The sequence below is a fragment of the Sceloporus undulatus genome, chromosome 1 (assembly GCF_019175285.1).
Source record: "Sceloporus undulatus isolate JIND9_A2432 ecotype Alabama chromosome 1, SceUnd_v1.1, whole genome shotgun sequence".
In the NCBI taxonomy this organism is placed as follows: Eukaryota; Metazoa; Chordata; class Lepidosauria; order Squamata; family Phrynosomatidae; genus Sceloporus; species Sceloporus undulatus.
Genome location: NC_056522.1, coordinates 219725830 through 219750490, shown reverse-complemented (window position 1 = coordinate 219750490; position 24661 = coordinate 219725830). Strand labels below are relative to the sequence as shown.

At 38.3% G+C, this 24661-nt stretch overlaps 1 protein-coding gene across 4 annotated transcripts in view; it reads left to right on the top strand.

Annotated features, from left to right (window-relative positions):
* GALNT13 (polypeptide N-acetylgalactosaminyltransferase 13) overlaps positions 1-24661 on the top strand; it is a 268667-nt gene that overhangs the window by 181020 nt on the left and 62986 nt on the right. For all 4 annotated transcript variants that reach the window (XR_006105156.1, XM_042480745.1, XM_042480727.1 and 1 more), the window contains exon 8: positions 6940-7120. Coding sequence is in view for 3 of the 4 variants with exons in the window: in XM_042480745.1 (XP_042336679.1) it covers positions 6940-7120 (181 nt within the window). In the remaining variant the exon portion in view is untranslated. The remainder of the gene's footprint in view (positions 1-6939; positions 7121-24661) is intronic.

Genomic DNA, 24661 nt, shown 5'->3' with positions numbered 1-24661 from the left:
TTAGTGATCCATTGTCTGCTGTGAAACTCCCCTGAACCTGGGTGGTTTTCATTTGCACTTACTGGGTCTTGATTTTGGTGTTTTTCAGGACTGGTGTCCAAACTTTGTTTACTTTAAGGATTTGTTCTTTCCTGTTAAAATTGTCCAGGTGTTTATGGATTTCAATGGTTTCCCTGTGCATTCTGACCTGATAGTTGTTGGCATGGTCCAGAATTTCAGTGTTTTGAAATAGCATATTATGCCCAGGGTGATTTATAACATGTTCTGCTACTGCTGATTTTTCTGAGTAACCCAGTCTGCAGTGTCTTTCATGTTCCTTGATTCATGTGTGAACACTGTTTGGTGGTCCCTATGTATACTTGTCCACAGCTGCACTGTATGCAGTATTCTCCTGCAGCCATAAAAGGATCTCTCCTGTCCTTCACTGAGGAAGTATATTTTAATGAGGGATTACATCACAACTGATGCGATGGCAAGTGTCCATTGAGATGAGCAGTTGGGGAGAAGTGTGAACTTTCAAGATGTTTCTCAGAGACAGGTTTGAAAAAGGCTGGATGCAACACGAGGTTTTTGTTTGTCTGGCAGCTGTTAGTCTCTGACTCTTGTTAAGCAAATCATGAGGAAGCTGGTGGAGCTGAACAATGAAGTCCAGACTCCCAGCTATCCAAAAACACAAAGGACTACAATTTCCATCTGGGGTGTGAGTAAGGTTAGGAACATGTCCTAGTCAGTGAAGTCAGGATTTTGATTTGATTTACTGGTTTGGCTGAACATATGGTACTCTGTAACTTGTACTTTATGTACATGGTCCTTCATGTAGTGATAACCTATTGCTATAGAACTTCCTTAGTTAGAATAAAGCTTTTTTTTAAAGTACTCTGCCTCTTTGCATTCCTCTTCACATGCCTTAACTTAGGTAGTTCCTCACTGGGTTTGCAAATACTAGTGGAATTCTGTCAATGTCCCCATGCATTGCTAAGGTATAACCATCAGGTGGTGGCAGCAAGATTTGTTTTTAGATAAAAAGGTGGCCTCGAGGGATCCTATCCAGCAGGAGTAGAGAGGGACCACAGAGAACCTTCACAACTATGCCTAATTCTGTCCTGTGAAAGTTTAGCTATTGATGATACTCAATAGCCAGCTGTAGCAATTAACCTCTTACTTTTGCAGCATCTTCCTCCATATCTGCTACAAGAATAGGTGTACATTTTGCCAACATGTGTTAGTTGTTTAGTTTAACCACTAACCAACTAACCACTAACTATGGTCTACATGAGTTGGCTTCATAAAAAAAATAGCTTGTGTTTAAAAACTGGCCAAGGGAAAATCAGGGTTAGTTAAAAACAATAGTGAAAGTTTCTGAATTTGTCCTTCGTGAGGAAAGAGAGAAGGAGGGAGGCAGCGTGTATGCCTAGGAGAAGTCCAGGCTTGTTTATATGTTTCTGTTTATATGTTCTGGCATTCTCAAATTGACCTCCTCAGAATGTTCACTCTCCAGTTGGGAATTATTATTTCTAATGCTATTTTAAGGTGGAAGGGAGATATGCTTTGCTATATTTTTACTCGTGGTTTGTTGTGTTCTGTTTTTATTGTTCTTATGTTTGTTGTTACCTGCCTCGATCCAAAACAGGGAGAGTCGGGATACAAATAAATATTATTGTTGTTATTGTTGTTATTATTATTATTATTATTTCTAAGGCTGCATCCACCATGCAGAAATAATCCTGTTTAACACTTTAACTGTCGTTCATAGTGTGAACGGGGGGGCCTTTTGGAATCAGAGTTTTCCCCGTGGCAGACCTGGGATCGAATGTGGGTCATACCATCAGTGGGAATGAGGCCGTAGTTTGTTGTGACACCAGAGGAAGGTATTGAATCTTGCCTCCTGAGTTGTAGTACAGCATTCAAACCACTATCCAAAACAAATAGCAAAGAGCTCCTAAAGGATTTTTCCAAAATGACTGAACGGCCAACAAAGTCTCAAATGTGACACACTGTTATTTTTATTAAAATCTGAATGGTATCTATATTTCACAGTGTGAAGAATAGCTTATGCCTACCCAAGGAAAAAAGATCTAGCGTTCTTGGTGGATAATTCAGGGAAATCACCAATTCACTGTGCAGTAACAGGGAGACGGGGGAAGGAAATGGACTGAAAACGTCCGTTCATGTCAGTGGCAAATTCAGTTCAAATATTATTCCCAACTTTGAAGAAGCTATCCAGGATCCTGAAAATATCCCCAAAATAGCTCCAGCACCTTCAGTGCTCCTTTAAAATTCAGACTAAAACCCAAGGTAGATTCACTGCATCCGCTGGTAGTGCAGCCACTACCTATTATATCTTCCATCATATTATTGTCGTCATAATACTCTCAGTAGTACAGGCACACTATTCATCACTCTGTAGCAACAGGATGGTAGAAAAGTACAGAAGACAGCTAAAAGAATCAATAAGAGCATAGATCAGCTTTCTGATAAGACTTTTTTTTAAAGGGGTTTTGTTTTCTATTTCTGTGTGGAGTTAAACACTGCAATTATGCAAACATAGTAAAGGTCTTATAAGAGTATGGATGAATAAAAGGAGTATTTCTGAAATAAATAAGATCTCTTATTTACATTATGTATATACATGTTGCTGTAGGCATCATTTTAGAAACATTTTATCTTCACAGAGCAGAGAAATGCTTCTACTGGTTTTACATCTACAACAGTTTTTGTAAATTCTTGAATTTAAAATCTAATTATTTTTTTAAATATGCCCTGTCAGTCAAGCAGATAAAACAGGTTTCTTAAATAGTAATCAACTTAACCTGGCAGCTCTATAAGAAATGTAGTTTCTGGCAAAAGAGTGGGATATTAAAACTGAACAAATGAATGAAAAAGATGAAATAGAGTTATTTGTATAATATTAGGTTGAATCAGACCCAGTTATACTTAAAGTAACCCTACTGAAATCTATTGGTCTTAATGAAGTCCCATTGTTTTCAATGGCTCTGCTCCAATTGTGCTTAAGTTTGTTTTCCCCAATATATTGCAGTGTTTTTGTTTTCTGTTTTTGGCTATGTAGCAATTGTTGACGTTATTACATAAATCTCATGGCTTTTTGTCTGATATGGTTAAAAGTGGGACATATTGTAAAGCCATATGGGCTCTCTATAACTGATAATGAGAGGAGTATTGGGAGAAGAAACATTTCTTCTAAATCTGGTAGAACCATCAAGTTCTATTCTATTTGTTACATGGTGCAGTGACATTAACCATTTGGGTTTCCACAGTGTACAGTACTTAATTCCATTGGAGTGTTCCATATCTTTGTGATTAGAAACACAATTTTTCATGAACCAGGTGCTGAGCAACTATATAAGTGGTCACTGAGTGGACACCATGTAGCCTAATGTGCCTCAATGACATTTTTGCAGGCCTTGTCAGGTTGCTCGTCTTCCAGGGATGACAAAACTGAACATTTTTGAAAAGCCTCCAAAATTGCTCCTCTTTTCTCTCTGAAACATATAGCAAAGTCCATTATACATCTTTAGCACAATTTGCTCCTCAAGCAATGCCATCATTAGAACCACACTCCAATGGCCCCATGACTTTTGAGGATCCTGTGCAGCTCCCCACCACCAGATTTGAGAATTTGTACATCCCTGGAGTAGTATTTGGTGTCACCACCTTCCATTTTCTCATAATCTGTTTCTGATACATTATGATATATTTCTTAAACTCAGCATAGGAGGCAGCCATTGACACAGTTTCTAATGGGACAAAATCATGAAGTGACAGCTGTCTGAAGGCTAGATTATTAATAAAGTACTGTTGAGAAAGAATTAAAAACAATATCCACCTGCTTCTGCTATAATGTGAAACTCATTGATCTGAACTTCCATGTGATTTGTGAGCCCAAACATTGCAGGGCTTTGAAAACTGTCAACAGAATCTGTTGTTAAGGAAAATGCAACATGGGACATACAGTAGTAGAAATAAAACATGTATGTGAAAGTCACAATGACTAAGCAAGAGCAATTAAGAAGCTACACAGGTGAAAAAGCCAATGTAATTTAGAAGTCTTGAAAGTCAAGGACAGAATTATAGAATGTACAATTGGAAACACCTGAGATTCATTAAGAGTACAAGGTGAAATGATGAAATTCTTAAGTATGGGTTGAACTATGTGAACCAATCAAAATGAGTGTACACGCCCACTGGGTGGAAACTGACTAAGTGGGTGGTGATTAACAATGGCTATAATAATTGCAATGTTTGCCAATGTATTTTGTAGGTAGTTGTGGATAGTTGGAGTGTTTTGGAGATATTGGAGATTGTGAGGGCATTAGTATTTGTATATAGTAGAATAAAGTAGATCTTTTATATAAGACTACTGAGTTGTCTGGTGTCTTGAGTGAAGATACAAGAGCCAGCAGAATCCTGGAGAAGTTTGGAGACTTCTGAGGAAGAAGAGTGAGAAGGCTTGGAGAGTTTGTCAGGGTCTTCAGCCTATTCTCTGAAACTCTGCTGCTTTGGAAGAAAAGCATTAACCACTGACCAAAGCTGGTCAGCACCGCTGCATAACAAGGTGGTGAGTTAGAGCCAGAGGTGAAGAGCTACAACTCCTATCATCCCTGACATCTGTGATATTCAGCATCAAAGATATGAGATCAGGGGTTAAAGTCTGCAAATTATAGCACTTCCTGTGTTCTTTCAGAAGCACTGTCATCTATACTATTTGTGTACCTTGTTTTTTCTACAACATATGTATAACAGGAAGTTCATGATCCCTGCTTACCCAGGCTCCCTGTTTTGTAGAGAGTGGATGGAGAGTACAGCCATATTGTGACTGGTGATGTTGTCCTTATTGTTATCACTGGAAGCTCCTCCTCACCTTAACCGATCAGGAGGCTTGGCCAGTTTCTTGAGCAGATTTTAGGTGGTAGTCCCTGGAAGTTACAGGTCTCCAGTTTGCTTTCTGGGTATAAAATGGCCTCATCTATTTTGTTCTAAAACGTCAGCACCCACACTCCCTCTGTCTGAAGTGTCTGATGTGTTTGATATGGCTTAAGTACAAGTTATCTGGAAGACACACTCCACCATATGAGTCTGTCAATATTTTTGAGATCTTCGAGGTAGGCTGTTTCCCCATTCCACCATCGTCATCAATACATCTCGTGGTACATAGAAAATGGCTGCTCCTTGGCTCTGAACCCCCTTTTTAGAGAGGCTAGACTGGTGTACTCATTCCTATCCTTCCATAGGCTGCAAAAGACCATTTTTGTTTGTGCAGGCCTTCAGTGACTGTTTTCTAAGGGAGAAAAATTCTTGCATAATGCTTATTTCTTATTTTTTTAATGGTAATGTTTTTAGCTGGTTTTATCACTATTGGTAGTTTGATTAAACTTTAAACTTTTATATGATGCATTTTGTTTAATGTTTTTAGGATTATTTGTTTTAATTTTTGCAATCTGCCTTGAGTGTTGAACTCAGGAAGAGATTGGAAATAATGATGACAATGGGTGGAATTCACTAAACCTAATATAAATGCATAACCACCTTAGTTCCATAGCTATGCAGTGTCTACCTCCCATCCATACTTACCAGGCAGCAGCTGCTGCAACTGATGAGGATCTATTCTCCTGTTGATTGAGAAGCAGCTGACTGATATTCCCACTCCCTCCAGTGAATGAGAGGCAGAAGCAGAGCCCCTGTTGCAATTACCCTTTGCACTGGAGATTGCTTTCATGAGTGGGGTCAGGTGGGACCATTAGACAACTGCTTCCCCATCCCCAAGGGAAAAGACCTCCCATCAGTGGTAGTGGCTGGTGTCCAGGAAGGAGGAACTGAAGGACTTTCACAGTCCCTACATTGCCTCTAAACTAGGGAATATGTAGGGAGTGTGGGTTTTTCGGGCTAAGTGGCTATGTTCTAGAAGAGTTTATTCCTGATGTTTTGCCAGTATCTGTGGCTGGCATCTTCAAAGAATGCTAGCATGGAAGAGAGTTAGGTGTGTGTGTGTATATATATACACACACACACACACACACACACACACACACACACACACTGTGTGACCCTGGATAGAGAGGGGTGATAATCTGTATACTGTTCTGTTGTTGATGGCAAGGCCTAGGGTGGGAGGATATGCAAAGAGGATTAGTGTCTGCTTAATTAGTGATCATTGTCTGCTGGGAAAGCCCTTGACCCTGGGAGGTTTCTCATTTGCATTTGTTGAGTCCTGATTTTGTTGTTTTTCAGGACTGGTAGCCAAATTCTGTTTACTTTAAGGGTTTATTCTTTCCTTACCCTTAAAGTGAACAAAATTTGGCTAACTGCTGGGCCCTTTCCTTCAACAGAGCACTGGGTTTTTTGTCCCCCAACCCCCCACCCCTTTCCTTTTCTACCTGACTTATCTTTCAACATATAGGTAAAGGGGACATGAAGTGGACTCATGTCTCTGGAGATTTAAAAAGTTAAATTATGATAAAGGTCCAAAACACACTGCAGAAATAATCCAGTTTGAGACCGCTTTAACTGCCCTGGCTGAATGCTAAGGAATTCTGCAAATTGTAGCTTTATGTGACAATTAGCCTTCTCTGTCAGAGAGCTCTGGTGCCACAATAAACTACAATTTCCAGGATTCCCTAGCACTGAGCCAGGGAAGTTACAGCGGTCTGAAACTGGACTGTTTCAGCAGTGTGTTTTGGACCTGAGTTGAGAATTTGCTGGCAGCATTCTCTTAAGTTGTCAATTTACGTGTCGCTAAGTCCTACAAAATTAGAGTGATAATTCCCAAGTAAATATAGTGTAATTTGTTCAGATGTCTCAAGGATATTGCTTGAGCTTTGCCTACTAAATGTTATCCTAGTATGATGAATATCTTAATACTTAAGCCTTCATTGTATGTCTGACAATAAGTTGATTGATTTTTATTTACTACCTAAATTTCAGATCTGGCAATGTGGAGGCTCACTTGAGATTGTAACATGTTCACATGTTGGCCACGTTTTTCGAAAGGCTACCCCTTATACCTTTCCTGGTGGTACTGGTCATGTAATTAATAAGAACAATAGACGACTTGCAGAGGTATGGATGGATGAATTTAAAGACTTCTTCTACATAATATCCCCAGGTAAGGAAATATGTCTCAATAATTTTTATGAAAGATATATAATAAAGTAAATGTGTCATATGTGCCTTGAAAGATACTTGTTTTGAATTTAAATGGTACTTAATACTTCAGTTTTTGTTCCTACCAACTTTTATAATTTTGTAGATAAAACAAAACCTACAATATTTCAAGGATGCAGTAGAGACACCTGAATTTGTTGGTCTTGGGAGTACAGAAGGGGCAATTTAAGGGTAGTCTTGCCCTATTCCATGAGCTAGACTTTAAAAAAAAAGAATTAAGTATAATTAATATTAACAGTGCATCATTAAAAAGTCCTGTTGATTTTGATAAAGTTAAAATAGGCTCTGTAATTAGTTTTCACATAGAAAATCTAACCAACCAAATAACAAATGCAGAGGGAAAAGCAATAAAGAAAAAGGCTTTTAAACTAATAACTATGTCAGACAGAATTTGATTTGTTTAGAACTCTTTCAAGGCACCATGCAGTCTTTGTGGGCTCTTCTGATCTTATCCGTTTGTGCTCAGGGATGGGGAAAGCTCTGTTTTGTTTTGTTTCTCTGAAGCCCACTTTCATTTTTTTTTTCTTTTTTCATATCGGGTTGTGAAACTTTGATTATTATTTATTTATTTATAAATAATGGAATTTAATTGTGTATTTAAACACATTTTCCCTGATGTGAGAATTTCTCTACATATTTCAGTTAACGTGCATATTTTTTCAATTATATGAACATTTAGTAGTTGGCCTTTCATAAAGTACTCAGAGTGTTGTGTACATTTTATTTTTATGAAATTCTCCATAAGCCTCACACATGTGAATCTCTGGAAGTGTCAAAAAGCTACTTTAACTTGAAGCTGGAAAATCCAGTTGAATTTGTTTTCCATTCTCAGTCCTAAATCATTATAAATAAAACTTTTCCAGTTTGTGGCTATGTTATAAGTAAAGCTGTTTTCATTACTGTTAGCATTTTTTCTACTGACCTGGAAACGCATAAACCAAAACAGCATTTTCTATCACACTATATTTGACTGTACTCCACTACTTGTACCTTGCTAGGTGAAAATATTGCCATGATTTGGTATATTTTGATGAAAGAATTTTAAAGCAATGCTTGCATTGGACATTCTTGTTCTGGCTATGCATTTGACTTAGATCAGGTAATGTATTTCTATAGCTAGGGATGAACTCACAAAATAAATCAGTGACTGGCAATTCTAGAAAGTTTTTGTCTTCAGTATCATAGCTTTACAAGCTTCAGATTCACTTCTGTTGAACAATTCTTCCTTTCTTCTCATGACTGGACTCTTGAGAAGTTTGTTTTTTCCTTTTGTTTGTGTGACATCAGACCTTCTTGTTATAAACAAACATCTACTGCATTTGTGAAGTAGCAGGGCAGGAATGTTGCACCCATGGTCTAAATTTCTTTTCCCATTTCTGTGATCTCAGTAAGATGCTAGTTAGGTTTTGTCCCATATTTCTCCATGTAAGACACAAGAATTCACTGGATGGGTAGTTGAATTGTGTGCAATATTTAAAGCAATACTGTCATTGTTGTTTGCCATTAAGTCATTTCCCACTTGCAACGACCCTAAGGTCAACCTATTATGGAGTTTTCTTGGCAAGATTTGTTCAGAGGAGGTTGGCCATTATCAGTGATAACACCATTAACTATCTATGACTACAATATATGACTGCCACGTACAGTTAGGTACAATCTACATACATGTCTATCCTATTCTGCAAATAGCCACAAAGGGATAGCAATCATTGGACAACTAGAGGGAGTTGTATTTTTCAAGGGGAACAACTATTTTCACATGCCTTTGCTTTAAAGCTATTTCTACATGGTTCCTCACTCCCGTAAAGAAGCAGAGGTTTTAGTAAGCTTCTAAATAACAAGAAATCTTTGAAAGAAAATATATGCAGTTTGCAAACATAGTGCCCACACAAGTATGGCTTGAGCATTTGTATCCTGTACCATATAGTTACAAACACATCCATATAGCATGTACAGTCACCTCTCTGCTTTTGCGGACTTGATATCCGCGTCCCTCACCCATTCACGGGGAGTAAATGGAGGGGGACAAAATGGACACACCCATGGCGTGGTACACATTCAAATAAATGGGGCTTGAATATTGCAGATTTTCCATTTTTGTGGGGGGAGGAGGTCAGGAACAGATCCCCTGCGAAAAAAGAGGGGCGACTGTATTAAATTCCTAATTTAAAAGTTGCCTTGAATATAATAATAATAATAATAATAATAATAATAATAATAATAATAATAATTTATATGCTGCCCAATCACTGGGAATCCGGTCAGCTTACAACAGAGGGGATAATAGACGGTTCCCTGCCCTCAGGCTTACAATCTAAAAAGACATGACACAAAAGGAGAAGGGATGGGGGGGGGGGGGTGTCAGGTCCAGTATTCTTCTTTCCCTCTGAGGCCTGGACCAAGGCAGATGGACTGGAGGGAGGGCTCTTCTTCTTCAGGCTAAGCCTGGTGGAGCTGGACCTGCCTGGTCAACTCCCTCACAGGCCGGAGTATGACAGTTATGGAGGGAGGAGTCTCTTCTTCCAGGCTAGCCCTGATGAAGCTGGGCCTGCCTGGTCAACTCCTTCATAGGCCAGAGCATGACAGTTATATAGTGAGGGAGGAAAAGGATAAACATTACTATGAGAGACCGCATACAAATAAAAAAGGTCCAAGAAAACATATGGAACCTTAATATTTAATTTTTAAAATCAGTGACTTGGTCTAAAATATGAGGGTAAAAATATTTATAAATGATGTAAGTGATCATTTTTATGCAGTATTGACTAAAATACTGAAAAGTATAGATATAACAAATGCCTGTGGCCAGTTGTAGAACTTCCTTTTAAATTCATTTATACATGATAGTAAGTTGTTTTTAATGGGACCTCCTTAATAAGACCATATGCCTATGACTGAATGGCTAATATAGTATTTACTTTTGTATTCAGTTACTTATCAGCTTAATCTATGTTACACTGGCGATTATTATAAATATGGAATTCATTTTATAGAACCTGAAGAAAGTTGTTTTCTGTTAAAACTGTTATTTTAGCTTCCAGCTAACTAATGTAGTAGATAATTTGAAGTAAAGTGACTCAAGGCTGAAACGGCTCTTTACTGAATTTTCACTCTTTCGAATGGAAAAGGTGTTTTCTTGCCTTGATCAAAGTCAAGAATTTAAAACTTCAAATTGTAGCTTTGATCAAAAATAAAGCAACTATATTTATTTGTACAACTGGCTTTCTAATAATTGGTGCTTTCTTCTTGACTAGTGGAAGCTATGAGATTTAGGGAAATTTTTATAATGTTTTAACAAGCTTTATGAACCAAGGCTATTTAAAAAAGAATAAGGGAGTGAATATGTGAAAGAAAAGCATAGCCTTGTTATGTTTCTCTGCAGCCATCATGAAGACAAATATAATACAGCCATAAACTTTCTCTCATGAAGTGAATAACCCCCTTGAACATTATTAACATTTTTCTGTGTTCATGAAAGCTTCAAAAGCTAAATGCTGATCAGCCCTAAAATGTCAATAGTCCTGTCCAGCAACAGATGTCCAAGATTATGGAACTGTATCTCATGCACACATATGTATTTAGGATTATACTCTGCTTTCACTGTCTGGGGGCAATGCCACTCTGTCTGAATTTGAGTTATATTGCTTCACAGTCCTACTTGTTCTGGATTTAATTCCTATGATGATCATTTTTTCTTAGCCTATTATTTTCATTGGAGAGGTATGTTTACCAATATACAAAAGAAGGATTTTGAATTCTTTGGGGCAAAACCGACTGGCCAAAAGGAGCAGCCAAAGGCTGCTCTGGCCGCGGTCAGGCAGAGACTGTGGTGACCACATGGCCTGATCTCAAAGCTCCTTTTTGTGCCAGCTTTTCCCAACTCTCCCCATGGCTTCTGGCCACATTGGGGATGTGCATTGTCTGAACGCTATGCCCACAAAGCAGCCAGAAGCCGCTTCATTTGGCCCTAATCTGCCAAAACTAATTTTCTTATTCTTTATTGTTATGTATTTCTCTTTCACAAATGTAGATATTATTTTGTTGTTTACTTTGAGGCCTTTATCAGAAAGCTTCAATTTATTATTAATTTTATGCTAGGAAAGTAGGTTCAGCTAATAACTGCATGTTTTGTAATGCAACGTTCAATTGTAATTGCTTTTGTGATGGTTTTCTATTTTGATTAAGTTTTTAATTATACTTAGTTTAGAACAGCATCAGTTTTCTGAGACATAGGGCAAAGGTTATATTCAATAATTACTTCAGAAACAAAGCAAACACTTTAAACTAACAAAGCAGATACCAAACATTTTTTAAAAAAAAAAACTTTCAGGATTATTGAGACAGTGATTAATTATGAAACCATGTTCCTTTGAAAGTGTTTACAATGAGTATATTAAAGTAAATGTCACTCAATCTTTTGCTTGTTATCTTCCCCTTTTTATTCTTTGCTTCTCCACCTTAGAGTCACATGCTTATAAAGAAGTATATCTCAATAGGGTTGTTTGTATTTACTCCCAAGTAAAATGCGCAGGACTACTGCTGCGGTCCTTGAACACGTTTGTCAGCCCTTGTGTAAGCCTGCCTCTAACGACACAAAGTGGGAATAATTTCCAATACTTAAAATTACACTTTCAATTGTATTAATGCTTTTCAAATAAAATAGATCTAAATTCCTAATTTTAGATATATATAAGTCTTATATTTAAGCACTCTGAATATGATGCAGTGGTTGACTTCTCCAGGTAGTACACTGAAACCCAGGAGAACAAGAATAGGTATGATTCCTTCCCCATGGCATCTTCCCAATATATCCCCACAAATTGTCTCTGGAGTGCTTGGAAACCTCACAGAGTCAATTTTCAAGAAGCCCAGAAGGATGTGAAAAAATGGCTATGGTGGAACAAGGGATTTTAACCATCAACTAGTAGACACAGAAGACAAGAAATTACATGCACAAAAACATACCTCTTAATTTTCTGCAGAATGAAGCCAGAATGGTAAAGATTGTTGTCACTCCAAGACTCTCTTCTTCAGGGATTCCAGACACTAAAGAACCATGGTTTTGACAATTTTTTCAAATATTTGGTGAATATTCATTCTATCCTTAGGGTCTCTCTGTGTATTACTCTTTACATGCCTTAGCAAAGACGCCATCTATACATACCCTGAGTTCTCCCTGGTGCAAAATGCAGTGGCAACTCTAATAAGAATATAAAAAACAATTTGAAAAGAAGATGAGTCATGCTGAATATTTCCTCCCCCCCCCCCCACCCTTAAATATATATATTCAGCCAGCGAGATGTCTACAATACATATTTTATATCTGAGTAGGGATTTTGCTCCATAAAATATATTTTGTTTTAAACATTGTTATCCAAAAAGATGTGTTTAAAATAGTCATTATGAACACAAATAAATTGTTGATTGCATACCACATTTTCTTTCTAGATAGGAGATTCATAATTCCTAAAACATACAGTCTTTCATTTGTCAACAAGATGAATAGAAAATATTTGGAAGGTTTGTTTTTCTCCAGTACCATGGAATATTTATACAAATCCAACCTAGATGATGAGGAAATTAAAATAGCTTAAAAAATGACCCTACCTTGGATCACCCATTGATCGAAACAAAGATTGCTGTCAGGAAATCAGAAGGAGACAATTAAGTTTATCGCACAGGCCCCTGGAATAGGCCTGGCACGTTACAAAAGGGAGTGGGATGGGAACGGGAGGCAGCATAGAATGCAGTTTACTGCACAGGAGAATGCTGCCACCGCCGTCGTAAATTCCCATTCCGTTCTGGCTGCATTCCCCAGGGGCCAATTTTCGGGAGTACTTCTAAACAGTTCCCAAAAATCGGTCCCTGAGGAATGCATCCTGAACAGAATGGACACATCTGGTGGTGGCGGCGTTCTCCTGTGCAGTAAACTGCATTCTATGCCGCCTCCCATTCCCATCCTGCTCCCTTTTGTAACACAACAGGCCCGTTCAGGGCCTGTGCAATAAACTATTAGGACTGGGGAGGGCAGCTATGGAAAAACTAGACAAGATCCTAAAGTGCAAAGACATAAAACACTAAAGTGAGGATTGTCCAATCCATTATATTTCTCATCACCATGTTATGGATGTGAGAGCTGAACAGTGCAGAAACCAGATAGAAAGAAAATAAACTAATTTGTGATGTGGTGCAGAAGAGTGCTGAGGATAATGTGGATGGCCAAAAAGACAAAGAAATGAGTCCTTAAACAGATGAAGCCTGAATTCACCCTGGACTCCAAGATGACTAAACTGAGGCTGCTTTACTTCAGCTGCATTGTGAGAAGGCATGAGTCATTAAAAAAAGAAAATAATGCTAAGAAAGGTGGAGGGTGGTAGAAAGAGAGGAAGATTACATACTAGGTGGAAAGACAATCAAGGAGGTCATAGGCTTGAGCCTGCAGGACTTGAGCAGAGCACTTGAGGACAGGGGGGGATTGGAGGTGTCTAATACACACGATCGTCATTAGTTGAAGTCAGAGTCATGTAACAGCAACAACAATATTTCACAGTGCTTTTATAGATTACTTTGAATATCACATAATTGGAAAAAATTCCCCAACTTTTCACATAGAATCCTGTATCACAGGATACTGTAGGTGATGCTATAAAATTAATTTTCTCAGTCCATTCCTGACAAAATGCTTACTTTCCTTCTCTGTGGGTAATTCATTTGCTGGGGGGAGGGGGGAGGGGAGGCAACTTAGGCCCAAAACACACAAGCCTAAAGAAGCAGCTTTTGGACATGTACCATTTATACACCTCATGTCTCCAACATGACCAGAAGCCATGCTGAGGCCATGCTCCAGTCCCTTAGACTGAAGCAAAAAGGAGCTTGGATAATGGCAGTGTGGGTTGGGGCCAGTGGCAATGACCCACTTTTGGAGTGGGTTGTGAGGTCACTGTGGTCCTGAACCATTTATGGCTGGAATGGCCTTGGGATGCTCCTTCCTGCCCATCTGTTCTGGGACATAAATGGCTAAATATGGTGTTAAGGTCAAGTTCCCCAATTGTGAATGCACAGGCCAGGGTTTGTTTCCTGGGTTTGGCCATAAAACCCACTGGGTGACCTTGGACAAATCACATGCTCAAGGGAAGACCATTGCAAACTTTCTCTGAAGAAACTAGCCAAGAAAACTCCATGATTAGCACTTTAGAATTGCCATAACTTAGAAACTAACTGAAGGCACGCAACAACAACAACAGATTAGAGCAAGGGTACGAATCATATGGTGACAGGACTGCAGGTTGCAGGATTCTTTGGCATTGGCTATGTTGGCTGCTGAGGCTGGGAATTGTCATCTAAATACATCTTAAGGGCCACATGATCCCTACCCATACTAGACTGGAAACTTGCCATGGATTTGAGTTCCCTCCTCTGCTAAGCAGGATCTAATCTATTCTTTTGTTTCCTGTTTTTGTGCAACCCTAGCTTGGACTGGCATGTATCTAGGGCACATTATGACTAATACTGATCCACACCATGGTGTAGTGGTTGCAGTGTTGGACTATGATTCTGATGACCATGTTTCAAATCCCCTCTCAGCCATGGAAACTCACTGGGTCACCTCAGATAAGGTTCTCCTTGGGGTCACCATAGCTTGGAAACAATTTGAAGGCACACAATAACAACAATGGCTAGTGTTAACTAACCAGAATTGTTTACATTTCATGCCTCACAAAACCACATACCTACATAAAGGCGCACACTGGTTAGAGCAAGCAAAGAGGAGAGAAACAGATAATTCTATGTGTATGTGTGTGATTTCAAAGGTCTCAGGAAGAACTTTCTGAAAATTGTGGTTTTGAAACCATCATTGCTGGAAATGTACTGTTATATGGTTATGGCTTCATTGCATAAAAACCTGAGGTGGGTGTCTGTATAGAATCCTGTCAGATTTATACGTACAATAGGAGAGTGGAGTGCTGGATCTCTTTGCTCATTTTCATCCTTGTCATTTCATTTCAAAATGATTTCCAGTCACTGTTTTGGACTTTCTGTGTTATGGATTGAAAAATTACTATATTTGGAAAAGTTAGTATTCATTATTATTACTTTATTTTTGTTACTGCAATTCTATGATAGTGTTTATATCTTTTTTCATTTGAAAAGCCACTATAAACTTTTAGGGAAAGCAGGGTATTTGCGAATCAGTTAAAATCATATGTGTAAACTTTGGCAGCATTCTTCTAAGATGCTTCCAGAAACTGTAGAGGCAGTCTTCTAGGCAAGGATCTTTTCTTTGCAGTCTTTACTACTGCACGTTTATTCTTTCAAATCTTTTCTGAGACAAGCAGTTCTATCAGACTGGATGGTGAAAAGAGAAAAAGAAATTGAAACTATAACTCAAGGGGAAATGGGTGCTTGGGATAATTGTCTCCTTCTGATTCTATACCTGTTCTGTTTTCTGCTGGTGAATGTGTAGGCATATTTTCCCCCTCATTACTTGTGTATAACACAGTATATTCCCTTGGAATGCCTTGTGCCTGTCTCAAAGCAATCTTTGTTCCTTTAGCTTGTGCTTGTGCGTAATTTCAAAGATTTCAGAAAGACCCTTCTGAAAATTGTGTGACTTTGAAATTATCATTGCTGGAAATGTACTGTTATATGGTTATGGCTTCATTGTATAAAAACCTGAGGCAGGTTTCAGTATAGAATCCAATCTTCCTTGGAAATAGCATTTAGGTTCTATGGTCAAGTACATGTATCCAGCACTTAACCTGTCATACCTGTACAGAAAACATCATACCACTGCTGTCGGGTCTCACAAAATTAAGCATTTAAATTGAAACCAGTGGCCTAAATCCAATTACTAGTTCCAGGTCAAGTAGGCCCATTGAATGAATTACTGAGTGGTGGGTCAATATTTACATAAATCCCATTGATTCTCTGGGTCTATGTAAGTGGAGACTGGCTGTTGGATTTAGGCCCTAGAGAATATATACACTTGTACATTGTGATGAGATTGGTGTAAACTGTAAAAAGCTCACCTCAATTGAAATTCATGGACTCTACTACTAAAAACAGCAGTAGCTGAGTAGTTCAGACTATGGGATTGGATCCAGACTTTGACTCAGCAAAGTTCTGCTGATGTTGGATAAAGGAAACTGTTTTCAGTTCCTTCTCTCCAACACTGCAGCCCCCAGTGCCACATCCCATATTCTTCTAGAGGGTTCAGTAGAACAGCACGGATCAGAGAAAACCGCCACCCCTCCCACCTTTATTTAGCACAAACATGGGCAGTTTTGTTCAGTCCAGGAGCCAGTTTTTTGTCCTGACAACCTTTGGTTGCTGTACAGACTCGGGCAAATAATGCCATTAAAAAAGAAGATAATAATAGAAGTGGCCAATTCCAGTCTTGAAAAACTGGCTTTTAAAAAAAAGCACAGTATGAGGAGAGGGCCTCCTGTCTTTTCTGGTGAATTTCAGGAGACCTAATTTATCCTTTATGTGTGGAAAAAAAGCAGTCTGAGGATGTCAAGGCTGCAAAGCAACTGGGGGGGGCAGGGTATGTGTGGCTTCAGAGCTACACTTTGTCCATGCTTTTAAAAGGAAATCTCCATGGGATTCCAATTCCCTCCATGAATGGTAGAGATTTTCATTAATGGAAGAAAAAATCTGGGTCCAAGCCATTGACTAGAAAGCCTGAGGATTTACAATCTCTAGAGGTTTAGAATTAATCCCTGTAAACAAATAGTAAGCACTAAGTTGACTGACTATTAATAGGTTGGCCGACTACCATAGAGAAAATTCCTTTTAAATCTTACTTTTATGAAAGCTGCAAAAAGAAGCTGCTTGAGGACTGTCAGTAATTTGCTTAGCTTTTGCAAGAGCTTAGCAATTACCCTGCCTAGCACAAGCATCTATATTTATCACTTTCCCCATAGCGCATGCTAACTCTACGTTAGTATGATTAAGCTATCTGGGAAAGGTATATTTAGATTAACTGGGGAAAATGAAAATCCATATCAACTGTAATTTACCAGTCCGCTTCATGAATTAAAGGGAGAAGTTAAATTTGCTGATGTCCATTTTCAAAGTAAAGTACAGATATGTGTCAAAGGAGTTGATCTCTTGTTTTGCTGATGTTCTACTGACTATAGGAGCTGATGGCTTATTCTTTAAGGCTTGCAAGGGATTTGTATCTTAAGACTTCTGGAAGCTTACCTCTGCCAGTAAATTTGATATAGTGCTACAGAGTCTAGAATCTAAGTGCATTTTAAAGACATTTCCCATCTTTTAGAATATTTCATGAGGCACATTAATGTTAGTTTTATTATAACCTTCTATTTGCACAGTAGGTACTTGATTTAATTTTTATTGGTATGATCCATTTAAAAAAGTGGTAGGTTTACATGTGTTTATTTTGAAACGGTTGAGATATGGATGGGAGAAACTGTGTCATACCACATGAGGACTTGTTTATAACTACTGTATATTAATAGGACAGTTATAAGGATTTCAAATGTCCTAATCAGAAGCCTGGAAAAATAAACACATAAAATCAATGGAAAGATTAATTTTAAATTGGTTTATTAAGCTGCATGAAGTAGCTAGCTGTTTTATGTGTGTTCTACTTATTTTGCTAATAGCTTATTGTGGAATTTCTAGGATGGGGTAGGGATTGGAATAATTACATTTTCTAAACTAACTGCTACCCCTAAAGTAATTGGGACATATAAGTATTTTAATAAATAAATAAGATTGTTCATACAGAATCTCTTTTTGTGCATGCAAGCAATCCCAAGTACAGTCCTCCCTTCCCTTACGTAAGGGGAAAATCACGTGTGCTCGCACCCCGTTGAAAATAATAGGGTGCGTGCTCATGCTATTCATAATGTTGTGCCACGGCTTCAGCATATGCTGAAAGCCACAGAAGGGAAGCTTGTGTATGGCGCGGGCTCACTGTACTGTATGCATCAAAAATGTTAGTTGTAAGATGGGATCTCATGTATGTATCACATGGCTTTTCAAATAATGCTGCTAGGATCATGGGAATTGTTACAGAGTAGGATTTGGTCTATTGTTTCCTGTTTAACATATTGCTCACTTATTCCAAACACACACTCAAAATTTATTTGCTGAGCAGTTGCTGAGCATTTCCCTTGTGGATACGTGTAGGAAAACAATATTCAATTGCGATTAAAATTATCTCTTTTCAAAACAATGCCAGTAGTACTTTATTTATGTTGTATTATGACTGTCAACGGTCTGTCATTCTATCACGCAACAGTTAGGCTTAGAAGGAAAAGGTCCCAAGTAATAACATGAAGAAGCCTAAATTTCTGGGAAGAAGAGTAGGAGGGAGAAAATCGAACACTAAAAATGGAAGAAAGGAAAAAAGTCATGAAGTAAGAGGCGATGAGAGAGACAGAGAGAAAAGAGCAGAGACTAATAAGAGTGAGTGCATGTATGGATAAATGAATGTGAAAGGACATGTATGGATGTGTGTGAGTGGGTATGGCTGATGATAAATGGGATGTGTATAGATGTGTGAGAATGGGGGGTACTGATCTATTTTTGGCTTTGGTATTACCCACATCTCATATGGATTCCCTAGCTGCTTTCTTTCCGAGGGCTATGAAGGACCTCAGATTGCATAAGCTTTCTCATCCCTAATTTTAAAACTGCATCAAGGAAAAAGATGGTAGGGGTTGGGAACTACTAGCCTATGAGATGAATTTGGCCAACTGTAGTCTGGCCTCCTGGACAAGACCTCTCATCTGCTTGAAGACCTGCCCCCACAAAAGGGAGAGTAGATGAGCAACAGCCTAAGTAATCTGGTGAAAATGTAGAGAGACATGAAAGAAGACACAAGAGTGAGGGGAAAAAGAGAGAAAAACCTGGTTAGATATACATTTGGTTTTTAGCATAGCTGGAGGGTGCATGGTAATATTCAAACAGTTTTATTTACTAGAATTCTTAATTTTAGGTAGGTAGAATGTATGAAGACAAAAACATTGCCTACTTCTAAATTATAAAAAAAACTATTATTCACTTTCCCAGAATGAAAAGTAGATATAAGAGCAAGTTAATGCATATAAAACACCTTTTCCTGTTTCATGCTATTTTCTTATTAAAATTAACTTTATATTCAGAGTTTGGCTGATGATGGAAATGAAAGGCTTGGGAGAGGAAAACATGCCACATTCAGTATATCACTGCAGTGGTCCCCTGGATTGAGTGCATTGCTCATGAAAAAGTATGAATTTCAAAGTGAATAGCTTTGCAATCTGATGGCATGCGACTCGTTCACACGCAAGACTAGAAGTACTTTGTAATGCCAGTGTGAAAACTGCACTGGTCAAAATTCACTTTTATACTACGAATCTATTTGTTACACTTTCTCTTTCATGTGAACAGCTATTATACATTCCTATAAAATACAGAGAGACTGAAAAGTGTATGACAGTTTCCTTCATTTCACTTCATTTTATGAAATTACATTGCCTGAAACTGATTTCGAGCTCTTCCATGGAACTGTGTTTTTCAAAAGTATGAAAGATTTGTGTATGAGTTTGATTCTTTATCTGCCATGTAAGCCATAAAATAAGATGACACACACAATTTTGTAACATTTGCCTGAGATAAGAAAGTGCTCCATTTTCAGTGTACTAAAATGGGAGGGGGGGGGCTGATTTGCTCACAGCACAGATGCAGCTCTAATGCTCTGCAGACACCTGTTTTCATGTTTTCCCCACCTGCAGGATCACTGCTGGATAACTGGCCACTGAGAAGAGTATGTGCAATTTTCATACTCACCTGTTGCTGCAGTGAAAGCTGCACATGCTCTGAAGCAGATATAGCTTCAGGAAAAGTGGGAAATCATGGTTATGATATGGGAAATATGCCTTAGATCTTGCAAGAATCAATAGCCTGTGCATGCATCCTAGTATGTGCATGGAGGGGGAAATGTGTGAAAAACTGGGGAGTCCTTATACTATAGTCTCAATATAAACCAAGCCTTTTGTGTTTATCTAGTTAGAATTTCATTAAATTTGATTTTCACAGAAGAGCTTCATGAAAGATTGTTTTACTTGGAAATACATTTATGCATGCTCTTTATGGTCTGAATGTGTATATGGGTGAAAAAATGTTAAACATTCAGTATGGATATTTAAATTAAGGTTGGGGGAACCCTATTGGGAACAGCCTCCAGATTTTTTTACAACATATGAGATGGACTAGTGGACTTCAAAATACTAAATTAACAACTGAACTAGTCATCCAGGGCTCACAGTGTATACTGTGTCAAATGATGTGTATTTATATAGACTGTCTAAAAACAAACAAAGAAAGAAAGAAAGAAAGAAAGAAAATAATACAATGAGGAACAGGTTGGTATCTGAGATGAGGGACATTACAAAGCAGTTGCCTATCCAAGTGATTAATGATGTAGTTAGTGATAAAATTGGTATTTGCTTCAAGGAAATATAGAGTTGCATTGGGCAGTTAGCTAAAAGGTCTCTTCAGACTGTTTCAGAAGTCACTGGGTACGGTACTTAACTGACGGCCAAAGGCGCCACCCAAAAGCATTAAGAAGCATTGGGCTTTACAGCAGGGAAGTGAATCAGATAAGGGGCATATTGAGTAGACATTGACTTATTTTCATTCCCTCTCCCATTTCGTCAAACCTCTTGCTGGACATGTTGCAGTCCCTCTAAATCAGCATGTGCTACTCAAAAATGTCCAGTCTGCAAATGAAAAAGCAGCTACTTCTGCAAGCTGATTCAGGAAGGATATCCAACAGAAAGCTGACTTGATAGAGGGCATAGTGTAGATGCATGTACCCATTTTTCAGGTGCAGCATCAGCCATTTGTAAGGAGAAGAAACTTTTGTCCAAAGGATACCTATCTACCATCCAACAATCTACCAATTGTTGCCTGTCATTATTGTTGTTGTTGTTATTTTGTGGTGTGCCTTCAGTTCGTTTCTGACTTAGGGTGACCCTAAGATAACTGTATCATGCAGTTTTCTTTGTTTACCACTGACTTTCTCTGAGGCTGAGATAATGTAATTTGCCCAAGATCACCCAGTAGGTTTCCCTGGCCTAGCTGGAATTCAAGTGGTCTCCAGAACTGCACTATACCATGCTACTCTCTTTATGTACCAATATTTAGTATGATAGAACAGTTTATTTCAATACCAATTTGTGTGCCTGATGTGTTTCGATTATTAGATAGAATTGGGACAACTAACAGTCCTTCCAACCTGAGCTAGTAGAGGTTATTTCAAAGATGGTGTTAAGGATGGCAAGTCACCTTGTGTCCATAGTGTTCAACATTCAAACTGAGGAATAATTGGTTATATTATACCCATTTTGTGCCAGCTGTGCTGGATATATGATTGATCCCAGGTTCAATTTAATAATAATAATAATAATAATAATAATAATAATAATAATATTTATATTCTGCTTAATCACTTGGAATCCAAGCAAATTTGAAGTGTTTTAAAGCCATAAGTGGTTTGAAATGAAATACAATCCACAGCTTCCACCCATATCAATCCACCTAGGGTTATGAAATGAATTTTTGAGTATCTGCTTTCTTGCTGCCATCAGAATTACAGATATTAGAGATACTGTTGTATTCCAACTATGGAATTCCCTGCCTAGTAACTGATTTAAAGAACTTAATTCAACATTTCATTGGAAGTTTTTAGTTGAATTTAATTGTTTAATTTAATTGTGTTTTTTTCAGGTTAGCATTTTATCTTCTTCTCTATATTTTATGGACACAGAGGCAGCAATAGGGGCTGCATTTACGTACACTGCAGATCAGTGCAGTTTGACACTGCTTTTAACAGTCATTTCTCAGTGCCATGAAACACTGGGATTTGTAGTTTTGTAAGATATTTAGCCTTCTCTGTCAGAGAGCTCTGGTATCACAACGAACTACAAATCCCAAGATTCCATAGGATGGAACCATGAAAGTTAAAGTGGTGTCAAACTGCATGAATTTTGTAGTATGGCAGCAGCTTTGGTTACACAAAACGTTTTGGGCTGCAACTCCCATATTCCCTGGCCATTGCTCATTCTAACTGGACATTTATTGTATGGGCATTTATTGTATTTGTTTATAGTTATAAACCTAAGCTGTTTATATAAAATGTCTGAAGAACATCCATCTAAAGCATCTGTATTGTATTGTATTGTATTGTTTGGCTTCATTTATATTGTGATTCTATCTGGAGGGCACCAGGTTGCTAGCTCCTGGGCTAACCTTTATTGGTTTAATTGTATTTTAAATATTGCATAAATTGTTGTTTTCTATATTGTTCATATTGAAACTACCACTCAGGTAATAAAGATGTAACACAGTTTGGGCCATGAACACCCTATTCCAGAGAAAAGGGTGACCTTGTTCATTAGCTGTGACTCTTCCCCACCCTTCTCTTCATCCAGTTCTAGTTTCCATTTTGTACTAAACACTTCATTGCCTTGTGATGGGTGTGCGGAAGGACATTTGCTATTAACTGGATTTTTACAAAATGAGTGACTTCCTGCTTGTTATATTCTTCCCCTCTGGCTACTAAATGTAAATTTTGTCTTCATTAACCTGAACTAGTCTCCAAACTGGGGATTTACAGTAAGTTGAAATACTGTGCCTGGGAATTTGGGAAGCTGAAACAGGCTTTCTTCAAGCAATTGCTTTCAAATCATGTCTCAAATGCACTTGTCCTTTAGGCTTGATGAAAATGATCTCTCCTAAGCCATCATGCCCAAACTGCATTGAATATCAACCTCTTTTTCCTTGAACAATTACAGGCTGCTAAATATAATTGCATTGCTCTCAGCATTTTTTCAATCTTTTAAATTTGCTTCACTTTAATGCATCATTCGGATAAATTCTGATGCTTTTAAAATTCTTATTTTACTTTAAACGTACTCTGTATGTTCTTTTGAAGTAATAAGTATGAAATTGATATGCAAATTCTACATTTACATCAGTTATCCTTGTAACCCAATATTCCATGAAATATATAATAAAGAAATGCTTTTCCAGCTAAGTTGAACAGGCAGGGAGAACTTATCTAAACAGAAATTTGTCATGGCATCAGGAATTAACTAGGCATACTGAGCCAGTGTGCATAATGGTTTAAGTTAGGACTACGACTCTGGTGACCAGGTCAATTCCCTACTGGGCCATGAAACCCACTGGGTGACTTTGAACAAGCACATCCTCGCAGCCTCAGGGGCATGATAGGTTTGCCTTAGTGTTGCCATAAGTCAGAAACAACTTGAGGGCACACAAACAACAGCAACAACTGACTCACGGTCAATGTGAAGGCCTAAGGAGGAACAAACTGTCCAAATATCAGATGTGATCAACAGTGCTATGTTTGATGTATTTCTTTTCCTATTCTGCAGTTGGAATATCTGTGGAAACTATACTTTGCTTTCCTAGAATCTAGAAAGGAATGAAAACTGAACTCACAAAGACTCATATTTTATTAAATCTAACTCTTATCAAGTACTATCTATATTCATTACACACTACAGGGTCTGGCCCACTCATTCTGTTCATATTGTCAACAAAGAGAATAAGATGTTGAAAGTCAAGTTCATTACCAAACTCTGATTGCAAGAGCATCTATTAGGGAAGCAGAATGTAGTAATAAGTCAAGCCCAATAATTCTGAGATTTAACTGATCATTTGAAAAGCTTTCACCTGATGGATTATGATATCTTCAGATTACCAAGTACTTTTTAATATCAGGAAGTGCCCAAAAACAGCTAGGGAGGTCTGTCTGGAACGTAACCTACTTTAAAATCCATGGAGATACCAAAGTAGCACTTTCACTTAACTGTCAAAAATCACTTCTGAAGGCGGGATGTGGTTAAAATCCAGCCTTAGGCCTTTACAATCTTGTGAGTGACAACCGAATTCTGGTGTGTTGTCCTTGCTAATATTTCTCTTGTCCTGACACTGAGAAGAAGCCTATAGAACATGCTGAGACAATGCAGTTGAATTGCAGCACTTTGGGCAGTTGCAGAGTGGAAACAGAAACCTCCAAGAGTGCACTGGAGCCTTAATCCCTTCAGACCCGGCTTACCCTCACAGTACAAAGCAGGGGAGGGGGAGGGACAAATGGTGACAGTAGAACAAAGAGTTCAAGCAATTATATATGCGTTTTTTCCATATTCACAGGGGTCTTGTGCTTATAACCCTAGTGAATATAGAGCAGGGATAGGCAACCTGCGCCGCGGCCGGATGCGGCCCGGCGAGGCCTTGGACCGCCCCCGCCCGGTCCTGTGCCGATTGCGCCGGGCGCTTTGGCGTCTTGCGCGGGGGGCATGGTGAGGCAAGTGTCTATAGAAGCTCAGAAACATGCATTTATCTTAACATTTTTTTAAAATCAGCAAAATTTTTTTGCGTGACCTTCATTTTTATATTTAAAAAGTGCCCTCCATTTGGAAATTTTGTCCTACATTTGTCC